This window comes from Rhinoderma darwinii (assembly GCF_050947455.1).
Source record: "Rhinoderma darwinii isolate aRhiDar2 chromosome 8 unlocalized genomic scaffold, aRhiDar2.hap1 SUPER_8_unloc_1, whole genome shotgun sequence".
Classification (NCBI taxonomy): domain Eukaryota; kingdom Metazoa; phylum Chordata; class Amphibia; order Anura; family Rhinodermatidae; genus Rhinoderma; species Rhinoderma darwinii.
The window spans coordinates 105,843-127,937 of record NW_027461824.1 but is presented as its reverse complement, the minus strand read 5'-3'; the positions used below and the strand labels follow the sequence as shown (position 1 = coordinate 127,937).

At 47.9% G+C, this 22,095-nt stretch overlaps 1 protein-coding gene across 1 annotated transcript in view; it reads right to left on the bottom strand.

Annotated features, from left to right (window-relative positions):
• PTGIR (prostaglandin I2 receptor) overlaps positions 1-480 on the bottom strand; it is an 11,200-nt gene extending 10,720 nt beyond the window's left edge. The window contains exon 1 of the mRNA XM_075847713.1: positions 1-480. This exon is cut by the window's left edge and continues 478 nt beyond it. Within this exon, the coding sequence (XP_075703828.1) occupies positions 1-374 (374 nt within the window). The 5' untranslated portion in view covers positions 375-480.
• Positions 481-22,095: the final 21,615 nt, after the last annotated feature.

The following is a 22,095-nucleotide window of genomic DNA, read 5'->3' as shown; positions in this document are numbered from 1 at the left end:
ATCATGGAGGACAGGTTGAAGAAGGTCATCGCAAACGCAAAGAGTTTACAGAGCGGGCGGGAGCCCAGTGCCAGGAGAGATGCCTGCCGGGCGTAGGAGACGAAAACTACCGGACTCAGGACGCAGGTGCCCAGGAGATCAGTCACAGCGAGACCCGTCACCAGGACACAGAATGGTGAGGCACGCGCTCTCCTCTCCCTCCGGTGGACCCCCAAGATGCCCAGCGCTAGCAGGTTCCCCAGCACACCCATTGCAAACATGAGAGTGCTGATAGCCGGGTTACCATCCACGTGTACCCGGGTGGCGTTCTCACAGAAGTGGTGCACGGTGGGGTGGAGAGACGGCTGCGCCGTTATCACAGGGGGCACCAGCATGTCCGCCACTACTCACTGTCACTCCACCACTGCCGCCTGTCTCTTCCTGGTAGAGTTGTCTCTTTCCTGCGCTGTGGTCACTTTCTCCTCCTCATGTGCAGTCTCTCCGTCCAGCTCACCGCCCGCCTGGCACCTCTGCTGTCACTTTATCCTCGCATTTCCTGAGCTCTCCACTTTCTGCTCTCTCTCATACTCCTGACTCTCTGCCGTGCACTGTGATGTGTCAGTGATAACTGAAGAGACAGCCGAGAGGGAGGGGAGAGGAAAAGAGACAGCCGAGAGGAAAAGAGACATCCAAGAGGGAAAGGAAAAGAGACAGTCGAGAGGGAGAGGAAAAGAGACAGCCGGGAGGGGGGAGGAAAAGAGACAGCCGAGAGGAAAAGGAAAAAAGACAGCCGAGAGGGAGAGGAAAAGAGACAGTCGAGAGGGAGAGGAAAAGAGACAGCGGAGAGGGAGAGGAAAAGAGACAGCCGGGAGGGAGAGGAAAAGAGACAACCGAGAGGGAGAGGAAAAGAGCCAGCCGGGAGGGGAGAGGAAAAGAGACAGCCGAGAGGAAAAGAGACAGTCGAGAGGGAGAGAAAAAGAGACAGTCGAGAGGGAGAGGAAAAGAGACAGCCAAGAGGGAGAGGAAAAGAGACAGCCCGGAGGGAGGGGAGAGGAAAAGACAGCCGGGAGGGAGGGGAGAGGAAAAGAGACAGCGGAGAGGGAGAGGAAAAGAGACAACCGAGAGGGAGAGGAAAAGAGACAACTGAGAGGGAGAGGAAAAGAGCCAGCCGGGAGGGGAGAGGAAAAGAGACAGCCGAGAGGGAGAGGAAAAGAGACAGCCCGGAGGGAGGGGAGAGGAAAAGAGACAGCGGAGAGGGAGAGGAAAAGAGACAACCGAGAGGGAGAGGAAAAGAGACAACCGAGAGGAAAAGAGACAGCCAAGGGGGAAAGGAAAAGAGACAGCCGGGAGGGGAGAGGAAAAGAGACAACCGAGAGGAAAAGTGACAGCCGAGAGGGAGAGGAAAAGAGACAGCCGGGAGGGGAGAGGAAAAGAGACAGCCGAGAGGAAGAGGAAAAGAGACAGTCGAGAGGGAGAGGAAAAGGGAAAGTCGAGAGGGAGAGGAAAAGTGACAGCGGAGAAGGAGAGGAAAAGAGACAGCCCGGAGGGAGGGGAGAGGAAAAGAGACAGCCGGGAGGGAGAGGAAAAGAGACAGTGGAGAGGGAGAGGAAAAGAGACAGCCCAGAGGGAGGGGAGAGGTAAAGAGACAGCCGGGAGGGAGAGGAAAAGAGACAACCGAGAGGGAGAGGAAAAGAGACAACCGAGAGGGAGAGGAAAAGAGCCAGCCGAGAGGAAAAGAGACAGCCAAGGGGGAAAGGAAAAGAGACAGCCGGGAGGGGAGAGGAAAAGAGACAACCGAGAGGAAAAGTGACAGCCGAGAGGGAGAGGAAAAGAGACAGCCGAGAGGGAGAGGAAAAGATACAACCGAGAGGAAAAGAGACAGCCAAGGGGGAAAGGAAAAGAGACAGCCGAGAGGGAGAGGAAAAGAGACAGCTGAGGGAGAGGAAAAAAGAAAGCCGAGAGGAAAAGAGAAAGCCGAGAGGGAGAGGAGAGTAAAAGAGACAGCCGAGAGGGAGGGGAGAGGAAAAGAGACAACCGTGAGGGAGGGGAGAGGACAGGAAAGCGGAAAAGAGACCGTGAGTGAGAAAAGAGACAGCTGAGAGGGACGGGAGAGCAAGGAAGAAAAATAAAGACAAAGATTTAAAAAAAAAGCAAGAGAGCGAGAGAGACGGCAGTGATCTGTAGGGTGAGATGTTGAGGTGATCCGGGCGTGTCGCTGTACCTGCAGAGTATCGCTCCGGTACATCTAATCTCTCACACAGTGTGTAACTCCCATCATCCCCCTCATTCTTGCTTTCTATCTTTCACCTGTTGATTTCATGTCCCGGAGTGCTGTGGTGCCGGGGCCCTTCATTCTGGTGATCGGTGGGGCCACAACTTCCCCCAGACTCTCACTACTGAAATGAACAGGGTAGAAGGTTCTTCATACGTGAGTCGTGTGACTGCGCTGAGGCGGCCATGATGTACGGTCACCGCGCCTGAGACCTGCAGACGTGTATGGGGGGACGGAGCGTGGACATTATAATGGATTAAGGGTGGGGGATGGGACATGGCGGCTGCACCAGTGAACGGTAAAGCGGCAGCGGCGACATGAAGACTGAGGAACGAAGTGACGTCCGAGATTCAGAGTCTCACATTCTGCAGATCCGGGGAAGGTGACGTGAGTGTGTACAGAGGCGAGGAAGACGAGGAGCAGAGACCAAGTGTTTATAGAGAGACAGCGAAGGGGATCTTAGAGCGCCATATATACAGTGCCTGAAAAAGTATTCACCCCCTGGAATGATGGATCACAAAAGACGCAGATTGTTCCAGACAGTATTTTATTCGACAACTGTCATTATTTTGTTAGGTGGGGGCCCGATGATTTACGACCCTCACAGGGGAGTCGTGGCAAGGACGGTGAAGAGCGGGAGTTACTCTGTCATGCCCACGGCCAACTGTAAACCTCCACCGAGTGGCGCTATATTTGGTGGTGGCTGAGCACGTGGATTATCTCCGCCGGCTTGTGCTGTCGTGGACCGGTCCATGGGTGCCTCCCCTGCTACCGGGGCAATAAAGCCTAGTAGGGTGAGAAGAGGAAGACTATTGCTGCTCATGGGCCAGCTCCTGCCCGCACCAGACTCACCCTCCTCCTGTGACGCCACCTAAAGGGAACAAAGTCGCACAACATGGCACCGAAACAAAGCAGCAGAGATGTGCCGTGCCCAAAACTTCTCCCTCTCTCCCTTAAACATTATAAGTAATACAAAAAACGATATAACGAAGCGCGGCGGCGACTAATGTGACGTGTTTGTGTTACTAGGTGACTTCTCAGGCAACCAGCGACTGTGCAGCAGGGAAAGACGTCTTCATCGGCATGTGGTCGTCTTCAAAAGCCGGAATAGAAGTAGGTGAGGAGGGTGAGGTCCGGCTCATACACCGTCCATGTCTCCGGGTGGGTGAGGAGGGCGAGCTCCGGCTCATACACCGTCCATGTCTCCGGGTGGGTGAGGAGTGCGAGCTCCGGCTCATACACAGTCCATGTCTCCGGGTGAGTGAGGAGGGCGAGCTCCGGCTCATACACAGTCCATGTCTCCGGGTGAGTGAGGGCGAGCTCCGGCTCATACACCGTCCATGTCTCCGGGTGGGTGAGGAGTGCGAGCTCCGGCTCATACACAGTCCATGTCTCCGGGTGAGTGAGGAGGGCTAGCTCCGGCTCATACACAGTCCATGTCTCCGGGTGGGTGAGGAAGGCGAGCTCCGGCTCATACACAGTCCATGTCTCCGGGTGAGTGAGGAGGGCGAGCTCCGGCTCATACACAGTCCATGTCTCCGGGTGGGTGAGGAGGGCGAGCTCCGGCTCATACACAGTCCATGTCTCCGGGTGGGTGAGGAGGGTGAGCTCCGGCTCATACACAGTCCATGTCTCCGGGTGGGTGAGGAGAGCGAGCTCCGGGTCATACACAGTCCATGTCTCCGGGTGGGTGAGGAGGGCGAGCTCCGGCTCACACACAGTCCATGTCTCCAGGTGGGTGAGGAGGGCGAGCTCCGGCTCATACACAGTCCATGTCTCCGGGTGGGTGAGGAGGGCGAACTCCGGCTCATACACAGTCCATGTCTCCGGGTGGGTGAGGAGGGCGAGCTCCGGCTCATACACAGTCCATGTCTCCGGGTGAGTGAGGAGGGCGAGCTCCGGCTCATACACAGTCCATGTCTCCGGGTGAGTGAGGAGGGCGAGCTCCGGCTCATACACAGTCCATGTCTCCGGGTGGGTGAGGAGGGCGAGCTCCGGCTCATACACAGTCCATGTCTCCGGGTGAGTGAGGGCGTGCTCCGGCTCATACACAGTCCATGTCTCCGGGTGGGTGAGGAGGGCGAGCTCCGGCTCATACACAGTCCATGTCTCCGGGTGGGTGAGGAGGGCGAGCTCCGGCTCATACACAGTCCATGTCTCCGGGTGGGTGAGTAGGGCGAGCTCCTGCTCATACACAGTCCATGTCTCCGGGTGGGTGAGGAGGGCGAGCTCCGGCTCATACACAGTCCATGTCTCCGGGTGGGTGAGGAGGGCGAGCTCCGGCTCATACACAGTCCATGTCTCCGGGTGAGTGAGGGCGTGCTCCGGCTCATACACAGTCCATGTCTCCGGGTGGGTGAGGAGGGCGAGCTCCGGCTCATACACAGTCCATGTCTCCAGGTGAGTGAGGGCGAGCTCCGGCTCATACACAGTCCATGTCTCCGGGTGGGTGAGGAGGGCGAGCTCCGGCTCATACACAGTCCATGTCTCCGGGTGAGTGTCGAGGGCGAGCTCCGGCTCATACACAGTCCATGTTTCCGGGTGGGTGAGGAGGGCGAGCTCCGGCTCATACACAGTCCATGTCTCCAGGTGAGTGAGGGCGTGCTCCGGCTCATACACAGTCCATGTCTCCGGGTGGGTGAGGAGGGAGAGCTCCGGCTCATACACAGTCCATGTCTCCGACCAGGAGACCTCCTGATATAAGGCGCCGTTAATTCACACGAGCTCCCGGCCGGGGAAGACGTAGAGAGTGACGCTGGATGATAAGCGGCCGGACTGTTTAGGATTTTTTTTTTACTGAACTATTTAAGTGATTTGTCTTTTCTGCAGGAGGAGATAATAAATCCGACGCCGCGGTGTCGTACCAGATCCTCAGTGATGCAGCAAACCTCAATAATGTGCTGACCCCAGGAGAAGGCGATCCCATGAGATGAACAGCTCACAATATAAACATCTATACACACACATTATATGGAGACAAGTATGTGCCCCCCTCTTAATCATTGTATTCCGGTGTTTCCCTCATTCCCACAGGTGTATAACATCCGGCACCACTGAGGAGTGTAATGTGGATGGGTGTGGAAGAGCCCTGGGACTCCAGCATTCAGGCCCAGACCAGGGACTCTCCAGGGCTTGAAAGGGGCTCATCCTAGGATGGAACCTCGGTCTTTCACCCTCAGGAGCAGGCTTGGAAGAGACAGTCGGCCTAAGGGGAGAAGAAATCATCTCGGGGCCGGAGCAATGTTGTCCCGGCTCCCCCAAAGGCTCAGGATCTGCGTGGAGAGGATCGGAGATGGTGTCAGTTTCCCCCGGAGAGGGGCCAGAACCATCGGGGCCAGAACAACAGAGCTGCGGGGCCGCCTTGGGGTGGTGATTGCTGAGCACCTCAAGGTGTGTAGCTGGCGACCCACATCCAGGAGTAGCGTGACCTGGGTAAGTCCCAGTAGCGCCTCCAGGAATAGCTGGCAGTGGCCTGAAGTAGGGCGGCCAGGTCCTCTGGGGTGCAAGCACGGACATTGGTGCGGGATATAGAAGAGATGGCAGAAAGAAGCCTGGAGATAATTGCTGGGGGAGACATCTCGGAGAAGCCTCCAAAATGATAACATTTTTGGAAAGGTGTCGTCCCCCAGCGTGAAGACGTGGGATACAGAGGAGGAAAGTAAAGGAAACAGTGTTACCATCTGTGCCGATCTCCACCGGGTCCCCTCTCAGGAAGGACAGCTATTCAGGGGTCCCGAGGGAGACTGGCAGCGAGGAGGAAGATGGCGGAGCGGGGAGGATGGCGGAGCCATGTAATGTTCGGCTGCCGTCATCATCTGAGAGCAGCTCAGTCAGAGGATGAGCATCCCCCGGGTCTACTTACCTAGATCCGGGAGCTGGAATCCCCAATATCCATGGAGGGATTCTGCTTCGGCTCAGAGCTGCCGGCTGAGGATGGAAAGAAGGAGAAGAGGAACTTGGTGAGACTTGTGTATAAATTGGGGGTCTCCCCTGCACTCCGGACCAGAGGATGTCTTGGTTCGGGAGCAGGTCCCGCAAGCCCCCCAGTTCCAGCCTTTGCAGTGGGGCTGGAACGGCTAAGTATGGAGAAAATTGTGGGGCCATGCAAAATGGCACCAGACGCCGTTCCCTGCAAAGGGGGCGGTACCAGTGCCATTGGGTCAGGGGGAGTGGTCCCGAGGCTGGTGGAAGGCGAGCCCCTGAAGCAGGCCAGCAGCGAGAGTTAGGGGCCGGTGAATTTGGCGGACTGGAAGTCATTGGCACGTCCTTACGATGTAGCTGACTGAATGTCAGCCGGCCCTGTAACATCCGAGTCGGTTGGCCGTGTAAGCGGGAGGTCAGCTGCCGCCCCGGATACAGGAGATGCTGACAGTAAACTGGAGCCAGTAGGAAGCCGCACCCTGAGAAAGGGGAGTGGTTTGGACACCCCAGGCCGGGAGCGGCATCCGATATGAAGAGTTCAAGAGCCTGATGCTGGCACTGCCGCAAGGTGGAAAGAAAAAATGCCCGCAAGTGGGATGTATGAGAGGTCTCCCCCTGGTTGCCATGGACACCAATGAAGCGGAGGGTAGCGTGGAGGTGCCGCCTATAACCACTGGCGGTCCCTCCACAAAAGCACCTGATGATGCAGAGATGGAGGAGGGGGAAATAAAATAGTGTGGAGCCTGACCAAAAAAATGAATAAAACTGTGATGTGTGAAAATGTGATGAAAAATGTTAATGCACCAACCAAGGGTGCAGAGGGGCCGAGTGCTCCCTCCACTACTACTCCCAGCAGATCTTATGGTGGGGGGGACCATTGGCTCACCCTTCTTCATCATCCAGGGACGGTAACTTGCAACAGCGTCACCTGGAGGCCTTAAGGAAGGGGAAGCCGACCCCAACAGTAGGGGGCGTGCAGCGAGATCTATCCTTTTGGACAGAGAGGTTCGGCCTGGATGTCTTCTGAGAGAGAAGGGGAGATCAGTGGTCGCTTCAAACAACCGGGCCGGCCGCTGCCAGGAGGAATGTGGTCCGTCTCCGGTGGCGTGGCACTGATGCGTGCCCTCCCCGAAAGAGGGTGGTGGAGCTGCTGCTGGGGATGGGCTTTGAGGTGAGTGACATCTCGCCTTGATACATCCTCATGTTACGGCCGAGTTTGACATCAGCTTTCTACACCCGGGGGGTCTTGAGGTCTTCTGGGGGAATTATCAGCTGGTGAAGGACGAGCCCGGCTGGTGGGGTTCTGCTGTACAAGAAATATCCTGCCAGAGTGGTCTCAAGAATGTGACCGTTCTCACACAATATTATAACCCGGTTGAGCAGATATGGTGAGGTGGCGGAGATGCCAAGGAAGAACTTGGGCGAATTTGACAATTAGTCAGGGGCCTGGACGTTTCTGGTCAAACGTAAGCGTCTGGAGCAAACCGTGTCCCACATTTCATCCTCTGCTTTTCTCGGGAGGGATTGAATCCTGTTTTCCTACCAGGGGCAACCGAATCTGTGTCAGCGGTGTGGCGACCCTTCCCACCTGAGCGCGGGCTGCACTGTGCAGAAGTGCGCTCATTCTGGAGCGCTAGGCCATCTGGCTGCACCGTGTGACCAGATTAGGTTCCACCTGTGTGGGGACTTAGGTCACCTGTTCAGTCGGTGTCCTCGCTATGTGATCAACGCTGTCTCTAAACCCGTGGAAGAGGAAAGTGGGGTGGATAGAAGACCAGACAACTGGGGTGATCCCTGACCTGGACCCTGCCCCAGAAACAAATGCCCTTAAGGCAGAGGTGAATGATGAGATCAGGAGGATCCAGAGAGAAGACTCTCAGTCCTCCCATTATGAAAGTGTTGGTGAGGAGGAGGGGGTTCAGCCTAAAGAAAAAGGGACACAGGGAAAGAACTTTAGAGCCAAGAACATCTGGCTCAACCGTGACCGAGGAAGGCAGGACCTGCGCCCCCCGGGTCTCTCCCCCAACCGCTACCAAGCCCTCATGGAGGTTCCAGCTCTTCAAAGCGAGGTAGGGGTCTCCAGGGACGCTGAACCTCTCTGATTTTCTTGGCCGAGTTGAAGCCGACATTTTGTTTTTGCAGGAGACCAGGCTGTCACTTTTGGCAGACGTCGTTAAATCTAGAAGGGAGTGGCGACGCGGGCCCTCCTACTGGTCTCTTGCGGCTGAGCCCTATAGCGGAGTGGCGGTCCTTTTCACCGCACCGGTAACATGCCGACGGATGATTGAGTTAGAAATGGGGAGGTGCTTGATCTTAGATGTCCTCATGAGGGGACAGGAATTAAGATTAATCAATATATACGGACCCCAGAGCAAATGGGACCGTAAAAGTCTCTTCATGAGGATTAAGCCTTTCCTTTTTTCAGGTCGACAAGTTATCTTTGGAGGGGACTTCAATACTGTCGTGAGGCCCCGAGATAGAGGAGGTTCCGGAGATAAAAAATTGACCTATGATAGTGTAGCATTAAAAAATATAGTTAGCGATGCTCGCCTGGTGGATATCCACATCAGGCATACCCCAGGCCACTCGGGTTTCACCTATCGTAGAGGTAGTTGTAGGTCTAGGATAGACAGGTTTTTTTTGAAGGAGGAAGCCATCTCTTCACCAGTGTCCGTTGTTGAGGTGGAGTTCTCCGATCACTGTATGATTATTTTCTCTTTGAACATTGCAGAGTCCCTCCAGATGGGAAGAGGTATATGGAGGCTGAATTCTACTCTCTTGGAAGAAGCGGAGATAAGACAGGCCTTTGAGGATTTTCTTCAGAGCCAGGTACCTTTGTTGGATCTCAGTGGTACTAAGTCTGAGTGGTGGGAGTTGTTTAAAGTCCGGGTGGCAGGATTTTTCCGCAGGCTCTCGAGCCTCAGGTCCATGAGTAGGTACCGCCTATATCAGGAACTGAGGAGGAAACTCGAACATCTGGTCTCAACCGGGGGTAGTGGGGAGGAGATCTCCGTGGTGAAAGCTTTGCTCAGGAGGTGTCAGTATGATAGGCACACATCTTTAGTTCTTGAGAGGGATTTCGGGAGGTACCGCTCGCCCGACCCCTACAGGAACTGTAAGATGTCAGTGAGTCGTAAGGTTGTGACAGGACTGATTGATAGTACAGGATCTCTGAAGAGATCCAAATCAGGGATCTTGGAGGTCGTCAGATCCTTCTACTCGCACCTCTTGGGGAAGCAAGATCCAAACCGAGACGAGATGTCGGCTTTCCTGGCTGAAACCATCCCTGAGCCAGGGGTAGACCCCTCTCTTGGTGTAATGATGGAGGACCCTGCAGCCTGTGTAATGATGGGGGACCCCGCAGCCTGTGTAATGATGGAGGACCCCGCAGCCTGTGTAATGATGGAGGACCCCGCAGCCTGTGTAATGATGGAGGACCCCGCAGCCTGTGTAATGATGGGGGACCCCTGCAGCCTGTGTAATGATGGGGGACCCCGCAGCCTGTGTAATGATGGAGGACCCCGCAGTCTGTGTAATGATGGAGGACCCCAAAGCCTGTGTAATGATGGAGGACCCCGCAACCTGTGTCATGATGGAGGACCCCGCAGCCTGTGTAATGATGGAGGACCCCGCAGCCTGTGTAATGATGGAGGACCCCGCAGCCTGTGTAATGATGGAGGACCCCGCAGCCTGTGTAATGATGGAGGACCCCGCAGCCTGTGTAATGATGGAGGACCCCGCAACCTGTGTAATGATGGAGGACCCCGCAGCCTGTGTAATGATGGAGGACCCCGCAGCCTGTGTAATGATGGAGGACCCCGCAGCCTGTGTAATGATGGGGGACCCCGCAGCCTGTGTAATGATGGAGGACCCCGCAGCCTGTGTAATGATGGAGGACCCCGCAACCTGTGTAATGATGGAGGACCCCGCAGCCTGTGTAATGATGGAGGACCCCGCAGCCTGTGTAATGATGGGGGACCCCGCAGCCTGTGTAATGATGGGGGACCCCTGCAGCCGACGTGTCAGACATAACATCGTCACGCTATGGCAGCAGCTGATTACGTTACGCAGTGTCCGCCGCGTTCTCTCGTGATGATCGGCAGGAGTTATTGCGATCTCTGCTATTTCTGTCTGCGGCTGACAGGTCTGGTTAATGGTCTCGCACAGCGAGGAGACGATAGACAGACCCGGCGCCCCGTCCGTCAGACCCCGGGGCTCATCCTGCAGGTATCGCACTCGTTTACACAAAAGATTTTGGTGCTGAGAAACGAGAGGAAGCGACAAAAGAAAAGCAAAACTGAACCAAATGACGGGAACTTCACGGGTGACAAGATGGCGGCGTCTTCTGGGCGTGGAGCAGGTTTATATCTGCTGCGTCCTCATCTCGTAACAATTCTTGTCATTTCCTTCATTCTCCTTTTATCTGGGGACAAGTGATGATAAAGACAAATTACTAAAGACGCCGGTACCCTGAGCGGAGGGTGATGAGGAATGGCGCTGCTGACATGTTATGAAGAAGTCAGTTTCAGTGACAGGGTTAATGTTAACATCCCTGGTGGTCGGCGGCAGTGACGGGGTTAATAATAACATCCCTGGTGGTCGGCGGCAGTGACAGGGTTAATGATAACATCCCTGGTGGTCTGGGGGCAGTGACAGGGTTAATGATAACATCCCTGGTGGTCTGGGGGCAGTGACGGGGTTAATGATAACATCCCTGGTGGACTGGGGGCAGTGACGGGGTTAATGATAACATCCCTGGTGGTCTGGGGGCAGTGACGGGGTTAATGATAACATCCCTTGTGGACTGGGGGCAGTGACGGGGTTAATGATAACATCCCTTGTGGACTGGGGGCAGTGACGGGGTTAATGATAACATCCCTGGTGGTCTGGGGGCAGTGACGGGGTTAATGATAACATCCCTGGTGGACTGGAAGCAGTGACGGGGTTAATGATAACATCCCTGGTGGTCTGGGGGCAGTGACAGGGTTAATGATAACATCCCTGGTGGACTGGGGGCAGTGACGGGGTTAATGATAACATCCCTGGTGGTCTGGGGGCGGTGACGGGGTTCGTTTCCTGTACTGAAGACTGACGGACTCTCCAGCTTCCCCTATTCTAGGACATTGGTTGCATCAGCCAATCACAGAGCAGCTAAGAAAATCATATCGTCTCTGTGATTGGCTGACTGGGATGATGCTGGGTCTCTGTGATCTATGATTGATCCTGCAGAGGGGGAGGGGCAAGAAAAGCGGCAAACTACAGAGAAGTCCCCCCGTGGACATCCCATCTCGGACCTGTGCTAAAGGTGGAGCAGCAGTGATTCAGTGTAAGGCCTTGTTCACAAGCTGCAGATTTTGTTGCAGAAGAACGTATGACACCCTACATGTGATTGTGGATGTTCCTGCAGCAGGAGCTATAATTTCTGCAACAAAACCTGCCATGTGTGAAAACACGCTAATGGGGCCGATAGTTTTACACATGGGTGGTCTCCGGTAATTGTGTAAGGAACAGAAACTGTTCAGAGTCAGGAATATGGTGAGACCTGGAGGGGGAGGCCCCCCACACTGACTGCTGCCCAGGACCTGCCCCCACACTGACTGCTGCCCAGGACCTTCCCCCACACTGACCGCTGCCCAGGACCTGCCCCCCCACTGACCGCTGCCCAGGACCTGCCCCCACACTGACCGCTGCCAAGGACCTGCCCCCACACTGACCGCTGCCCAGGACCTGCCCCCACACTGACTGCTGCCCAGGACCTGCCCCCACACTGACCGCTGCCAAGGACCTGCCCCCACACTGACCGCTGCCCAGGACCTGCCCCCACACTGACCGCTGCCAAGGACCTGCCCCCACACTGACCGCTGCCCAGGACCTGCCCCCACACTGACCGCTGCCCAGGACCTGCCCCCACACTGACCGCTGCCAAGGACCTGCCCCCCCACTGACCGCTGCCCAGGACCTGCCCCCACACTGACCGCTGCCCAGGACCTGCCCCCACACTGACCGCTGCCAAGGACCTGCCCCCACACTGACCGCTGCCCAGGACCTGCCCCCACACTGAACGCTGCCCAGGACTTGCCCCCACACTGACCGCTGCCCAGGACCTGCCCCCACACTGACCGCTGCCCAGGACCTGCCCCCACACTGACCGCTGCCCAGGACCTGCCCCCCACACTGACCAATGCCCAGGACCTGCCCCCCACACTGACCAATGCCCAGGACCTGCCCCCCACACTGACCAATGCCCAGGACCTGCCCCCCACACTGACCTATGCCCAGGACCTGCCCCCCACACTGACCAATGCCCAGGACCTGCCCCCCACACTGACCGCTGCCCAGGACCTGCCCCCCACACTGACCAATGCCCAGGACCTGCCCCCCACACTGACCAATGCCCAGGACCTGCCCCCCACACTGACCTATGCCCAGGACCTGCCCCCCACACTGACCGCTGCCCAGGACCCGCCCCCACACTGACCCCGTGTGACCCTTGTTTCCCTCTCCACATCGTGTTTGGCGCAGGTTCTGCTCGGCATCTAATTCTCTGTTTTAGTTTCTATCACTTGCGGCTCTTGCTGATCGTCACCCCTTATTTCTGCCCCTGTGCGCGGTGGGCGCAGTTTCTGAGTAGAGGCGACTGCACTGCAGCCCTCCCCGTAGCTCTGCTCATCCTGAGCTTCCGGGTTCATGAGTATTCAGTGTTACGTAAATAAAGCTTAAGCATTGTGCAGTTAAAAAAAAGGTTTTTCTTTCAAGATCTCTGCTTGCTGTTAGTAAATGGTAACATTCTAGTCCTGCTCACAGATGCAGCATGTTACAATGTATCAGTGTAAACAATCCACAGCAGCAGCACAATCTCTTACCTGCACTTGTACATTGTAACAAACTCTCAGCTGTGAGAAGTAATAGGTCTGGATGGACTCTTGTTATTAATAGGACAGGAGATAAACCACAGCTGTGACGGTATCCGGGGATTATTCTAAATCCATGGTTCTGGTAGGATTAGAGGAGATTCCGCCTTACATAGGACTGCAGGATGCTTCTGCCTCCTCCCCTCCCCCATCACTCAGCGCTGCAGGTGCATTCACCGCTCTCCTTTTATAAACGTTTCCGTCATTGTTTGCAGCAGTTATAACATCACTCGGAGTTTATAAACACTATATAATCTCCAGATCCTGACACTTGACCTTCGCCTGCTGGAGGTAGGATAAGCCCCATCATCTCCCCAGCTGGGTGTGCGGTTTAACGCAGACACTGTGCCCCTCCCCCCAGGGATCATGGGGTCCCACAGAGCATGGCGGCCGGGCCCCTGATTATACGAGGCTCTGATTGTGGGGTAAACGTGATCACGTCGTGGGGGGAGGGGCACATACTTTCTCTCCTGCCTGTTCTGCAGAATGGAGGCCGTTTTTTTCCTGACCAAAGACCATGATGGCGACGACTGACCTCAAGAGTCGAGCGCGGCTTTTTTCCAAGCAGCTGCAATAGTTTCCGGACAGCCGCGAAGACAAAACAGATCAGAAGACAGAGCCGAGATTGAGAAACAGCGGCACTGGAGACTAAGGCTCTGTTCACACGCAGTCTTTTCAGGTGTAATTCAGATTTTAAACCTTGAATTACGCCTGAAAAAACGCAGCTAATCCGCCTACAAACATCTGGCCATTGCTTTCAATGGGAATTACAATGTTCTGTTCCCACGAGCCTTTATTTTACGCGTCGATGTCAAAATACGGCGTGTAAAATGACGGCTCGTCAAAACAAGTGCAGGACACATATACATTATATGCGGGGCACTTATATACATTATATGCGGGACACTTATATACATTATATGCGGGACACTTATATACATTATATGCGGGACACTTATATACATTATATACGGGACACTTATATACATTATATGCGGGACACTTATATACATTATATGCGGGACACTTATATACATTACATGCGGGACACTTATATACATTATATGCGGGACACTTCTATACATTATATGCGGGACACTTCTATACATTATATGCAGGACACATATACATTATATGCGGGACACTTATATACATTATATGCGGGACACTTATATACAGTATATGCAGGACACTTCTATACATTATATGCAGGACACTTATATACATTACATGCAGGACACTTATATACATTATATGCGGGACACTTATATACATTATATGCGGGACACTTATATACATTATATGCGGGACACTTATATACATTATATGCGGGACACTTATATACATTATATGCGGGACACTTATATACATTACGTGCGGGACACTTCTATACATTATATGCGGGACACTTATATACATTATATGCGGGACACTTATATACATTATATGCGGGACACTTATATACATTATATGCGGGACACTTATATACATTATATGCGGGACACTTATATACATTATATGCGGGACACTTATATACATTATATGCAGGACACCTATATACATTATATACGGGACACTTATATACATTATATGCGGGACACTTATATACATTATATGCGGGACACTTATATACATTACGTGCGGGACACTTATATACATTACGTGCGGGACACTTATATACATTATATGCGGGACACTTATATACATTACGTGCGGGACACTTATATACATTACGTGCGGGACACTTATATACATTACGTGCGGGACACTTATATACATTACATGCGGGACACTTATATACATTATATGCGGGACACCTATATACATTATATGCGGGACACTTATATACATTATATGCGGGACACTTATATACATTATATGCGGGACACTTATATACATTATGTGCGGGACACTTATATACATTACGTGCGGGACACTTATATACATTACGTGCGGGACACTTATATACATTATATGCGGGACACTTATATACATTATATGCAGGACACCTATATACATTATATACGGGACACTTATATACATTATATGCGGGACACTTATATACATTATATGCGGGACACCTATATACATTATATGCGGGACACTTATATACATTACATGCGGGGCACTTATATACATTACATGCGGGACACTTATATACATTACATGCGGGACACTTATATACATTACATGCGGGACACTTATATACATTACATGCGGGACACTTATATACATTATATGCGGGACACTTATATACATTATATGCGGGACACTTCTATACATTATATGCGGGACACTTATATACATTATATGCGGGACACTTCTATACATTATATGCGGGACACTTATATACATTATATGCAGGACACTTATATACATTATATGCGGGACACTTATATACATTATATGCGGGACACTTATATACATTATATGCGGGACACTTATATACATTATATGCGGGACACTTATATACATTATATGCGGGACACTTATATACATTATATGCGGGACACTTATATACATTATATGCGGGACACTTATATACATTATATGCGGGACACTTATATACATTACATGCGGGACACTTATATACATTATATACGGGACACTTATATACATTATATGCGGGACACTTCTATACATTATATGCGGGACACTTATATACATTATATGCAGGACACCTATATACATTATATGCGGGGCACTTCTATACATTACATGCGGGACACTTATATACATTACATGCGGGACACTTATATACATTATATGCGGGACACTTATATACATTATATGCGGGACACTTATATACATTATATGCAGGACACTTATATACATTATATGCGGGACACTTATATACATTATATGCGGGACACTTATATACATTATATGCAGGGCACTTATATACATTATATGCGGGACACTTATATACATTATATGCGGGACACTTATATACATTACATGCGGGACACTTATATACATTATATACGGGACACTTATATACATTATATGCGGGACACTTATATACATTACATGCGGGACACTTATATACATTATATGCGGGACACTTCTATACATTATATGCGGGACACTTCTATACATTATATGCAGGACACATATACATTATATGCGGGACACTTATATACATTATATGCGGGACACTTATATACAGTATATGCGGGACACTTCTATACATTATATGCGGGACACTTATATACATTATATGCGGGACACTTATATACATTATATGCGGGACACTTATATACATTATATGCGGGACACTTATATACATTATATGCGGGACACTTATATACATTATATGCGGGACACTTATATACATTACATGCGGGACACTTATATACATTATATGCGGGACACTTATATACATTATATGCGGGACACTTATATACATTATATGCGGGACACTTATATATATTATATGCGGGACACTTATATACATTATATGCGGGACACTTATATACATTATATGCGGGACACTTATATACATTATATGCGGGACACTTATATACATTATATGCGGGACACTTATATACATTATATGCGGGACACTTATATACATTATATGCGGGACACTTATATACATTATATGCGGGACACTTATATACATTATATGCGGGACACTTATATACATTATATGCGGGACACTTATATACATTATATGCGGGACACTTATATACATTATATGCGGGACACTTATATACATTATATGCGGGACACTTATATACATTATATGCAGGACACTTATATACATTATATGCGGGACACTTATATACATTATATGCGGGACACTTATATACATTATATGCGAGACACTTATATACGGGACACTTATATACATTATATGCGGGACACTTATATACATTATATGCGGGACACCTATATACATTATATGCGGGGCACTTATATACATTATATGCGGGACACTTATATACATTATATGCGGGACACTTATATACATTATATGCGGGACACTTATATACATTATATGCGGGACACTTATATACATTATATGCGGGACACTTATATACATTACATGCGGGGCACTTATATACATTACATGCGGGACACTTCTATACATTATATGCGGGAAACTTATATACATTATATGCGGGGCACTTATATACATTATATACGGGACACTTATATACATTATATACGGGGCACTTATATACATTATATACGGGACATTTATATACATTATATGCGGGACACTTCTATACATTATATGCGGGACACTTCTATACATTATATACGGGACACTTATATACATTATATGCGGGGCACTTATATACATTATATACGGGACACTTATATACATTATATGCGGGACACTTATATACATTATATGCGGGACACTTATATACATTATATGCAGGACACTTATATACATTATATGCGGGACACTTATATACATTATATGCGGGACACTTATATACATTATATGCGGGACACTTATATACATTACATGCGGGACACTTATATACATTATATACGGGACACTTATATACATTATATGCGGGACACTTCTATACATTATATGCGGGACACTTATATACATTATATGCAGGACACCTATATACATTATATGCGGGGCACTTCTATACATTACATGCGGGACACTTATATACATTATATGCGGGACACTTATATACATTATATGCGGGACACTTATATACATTATATGCGGGACACTTATATACATTATATGCGGGACACTTATATACATTATATGCGGGACACTTATATACATTATATGCAGGGCACTTATATACATTATATGCGGGACACTTATATACATTATATGCGGGACACTTATATACATTACATGCGGGACACTTTTATATACATTATATACGGGACACTTATATACATTATATGCGGGACACTTATATACATTACATGCGGGACACTTATATACATTACATGCGGGACACTTCTATACATTATATGCGGGACACTTCTATACATTATATGCAGGACACATATACATTATATGCGGGACACTTATATACATTATATGCGGGACACTTATATACAGTATATGCGGGACACTTATATACAGTATATGCGGGACACTTCTATACATTATATGCGGGACACTTATATACATTATATGTGGGACACTTATATACATTATATGCGGGACACTTATATACATTATATGCGGGACACTTATATACATTATATGCGGGACACTTATATACATTATATGCGGGGCACTTCTATACATTACATGCGGGACACTTATATACATTATATGCGGGACACTTATATACATTATATGCGGGACACTTATATACATTATATGCGGGACACTTATATACATTATATGCGGGACACTTATATACATTATATGCGGGACACTTATATACATTATATGCGGGACACTTATATACATTATATGCGGGACACTTATATACATTATATGCGGGACACTTATATACATTATATGCGGGACACTTATATACATTATATGCGGGACACTTATATACATTATATGCGGGACACTTATATACATTATATGCGGGACACTTATATACATTATATGCGGGACACTTATATACATTATATGCGGGACACTTATATACATTATATGCGGGACACTTATATACATTATATGCGGGACACTTATATACATTATATGCGGGACACTTATATACATTATATGCGGGACACTTATATACATTATATGCAGGACACTTATATACATTATATGCGGGACACTTATATACATTATATGCGGGACACTTATATACATTATATGCGAGACACTTATATACATTATATACGGGACACTTATATACATTATATGCGGGACACTTATATACATTATATGCGGGACACCTATATACATTATATGCGGGGCACTTATATACATTATATGCGGGACACTTATATACATTATATGCGGGACACTTATATACATTATATGCGGGACACTTATATACATTATATGCGGGACACTTATATACATTATATGCGGGACACTTATATACATTATATGCGGGACACTTATATACATTACATGCGGGGCACTTATATACATTACATGCGGGACACTTCTATACATTATATGCGGGAAACTTATATACATTATATGCGGGGCACTTATATACATTATATACGGGACACTTATATACATTATATACGGGGCACTTATATACATTATATACGGGACATTTATATACATTATATGCGGGACACTTCTATACATTATATGCGGGACACTTCTATACATTATATACGGGACACTTATATACATTATATGCGGGGCACTTATATACATTATATACGGGACACTTATATACATTATATGCGGGACACTTATATACATTATATGCGGGACACTTATATACATTATATGCGGGACACTTATATACATTATATGCGGGACACTTATATACATTATATGCGGGACACTTATATACATTATATGCGGGACACCTATATACATTATATGCGGGACACTTCTATACATTATATGCGGGACACTTATATACATTACATGCGGGACACTTATATACATTATATGCGGGACACTTCTATACATTATATGCGGGACACTTCTATACATTATATGCGGGACACTTCTATACATTATATGCGGGACACTTCTATACATTATATGCGGGACACTTCTATACATTATATGCGGGACACTTATATACATTACATGCGGGACACTTATATACATTACATGCGGGACACTTATATACATTATATGCGGGACACTTATATACATTATATGCGGGACACTTATATACATTATATGCGGGACACTTATATACATTATATGCGGGGCACTTATATACATTATATACGGGACACTTATATACATTATATACGGGACACTTATATACATTATATGCGGGACACTTATATACATTACATGCGGGACACTTATATACATTATATGCGGGACACTTATATACATTATATGCGGGACACTTATATACATTATATGCGGGACACTTATATACATTATATGCGGGACACTTATATACATTATATGCGGGACACCTATATACATTATATGCGGGACACTTCTATACATTATATGCGGGACACTTATATACATTACATGCGGGACACTTATATACATTATATGCGGGACACTTCTATACATTATATGCGGGACACTTATATACATTACATGCGGGACACTTATATACATTACATGCGGGACACTTATATACATTATATGCGGGACACTTATATACATTATATGCGGGACACTTATATACATTATATGCGGGACACTTATATACATTATATGCGGGGCACTTATATACATTATATACGGGACACTTATATACATTATATACGGGACACTTATATACATTATATGCGGGACACTTATATACATTATATACGGGACACTTATATATATTATATGCGGGACACTTATATACATTACATGCGGGACACTTATATACATTACATGCGGGACACTTATATACATTACATGCGGGACACTTATATACATTACATGCGGGACACTTATATACATTATATACGGGACACTTATATACATTATATGCGGGACACTTCTATACATTATATGCGGGACACTTCTATACATTATATGCGGGACACTTATATACATTATATGCGGGACACTTATATACATTATATGCGGGACACTTATATACATTACGTGCGGGACACTTATATACATTACATGCGGGACACTTCTATACATTACATGCGGGACACTTATATACATTATATGCGGGACACTTATATACATTATATGCGGGACACTTATATACATTATATGCGGGACACTTATATACATTATATACGGGACACTTATATACATTATATGCGGGACACTTATATACATTATATGCGGGACACCTATATACATTATATGCGGGACACTTATATACATTACATGCGGGTCACTTATATACATTACATGCGGGACACTTATATACATTACATGCGGGACACTTATATACATTACATGCGGGACACTTATATACATTACATGCGGGACACTTATATACATTATATGCGGGACACTTATATACATTATATGCGGGACACTTCTATACATTATATGCGGGACACTTCTATACATTATATGCGGGACACTTCTATACATTATATGCGGGACACTTCTATACATTATATGCGGGACACTTCTATACATTATATGCGGGACACTTATATACATTATATGCGGGACACTTATATACATTATATGCGGGACACTTATATACATTATATGCGGGACACTTATATACATTATATGCGGGACATTTATATACATTATATGTGGGACACTTATATACATTATATGCAGGACACTTATATACATTATATGCGGGACACTTATATACATTATATGCGGGACACTTATATACATTACATGCGGGACACTTATATACATTATATGCGGGACACTTATATACATTATATGTGGGACACTTATATACATTATATGCGGGACACTTATATACATTATATGCGGGACACTTATATACATTATATGCAGGACACTTATATACATTATATGCGGGACACTTATATACATTATATGCGGGACACTTATATACATTATATGCGGGACACTTATATACATTATATGCGGGACACTTATATACACTATATGCGGGACACTTATATACATTATATGCGGGACACTTATATACATTATATGCGGGACACTTATATACATTATATGCGGGACACTTATATACATTATATGCGGGACACTTCTATACATTATATGCGGGACACTTCTATACATTATATGCGGGACACTTATATACATTATATGCGGGACACTTATATACATTATATGCGGGACACTTATATACATTACATGCGGGACACTTATATACATTATATACGGGACACTTATATACATTACATGCGGGACACTTATATACATTATATGCGGGACACTTATATACATTATATGCGGGACACTTATATACATTATATGCGGGACACTTATATACATTACATGCGGGACACTTATAT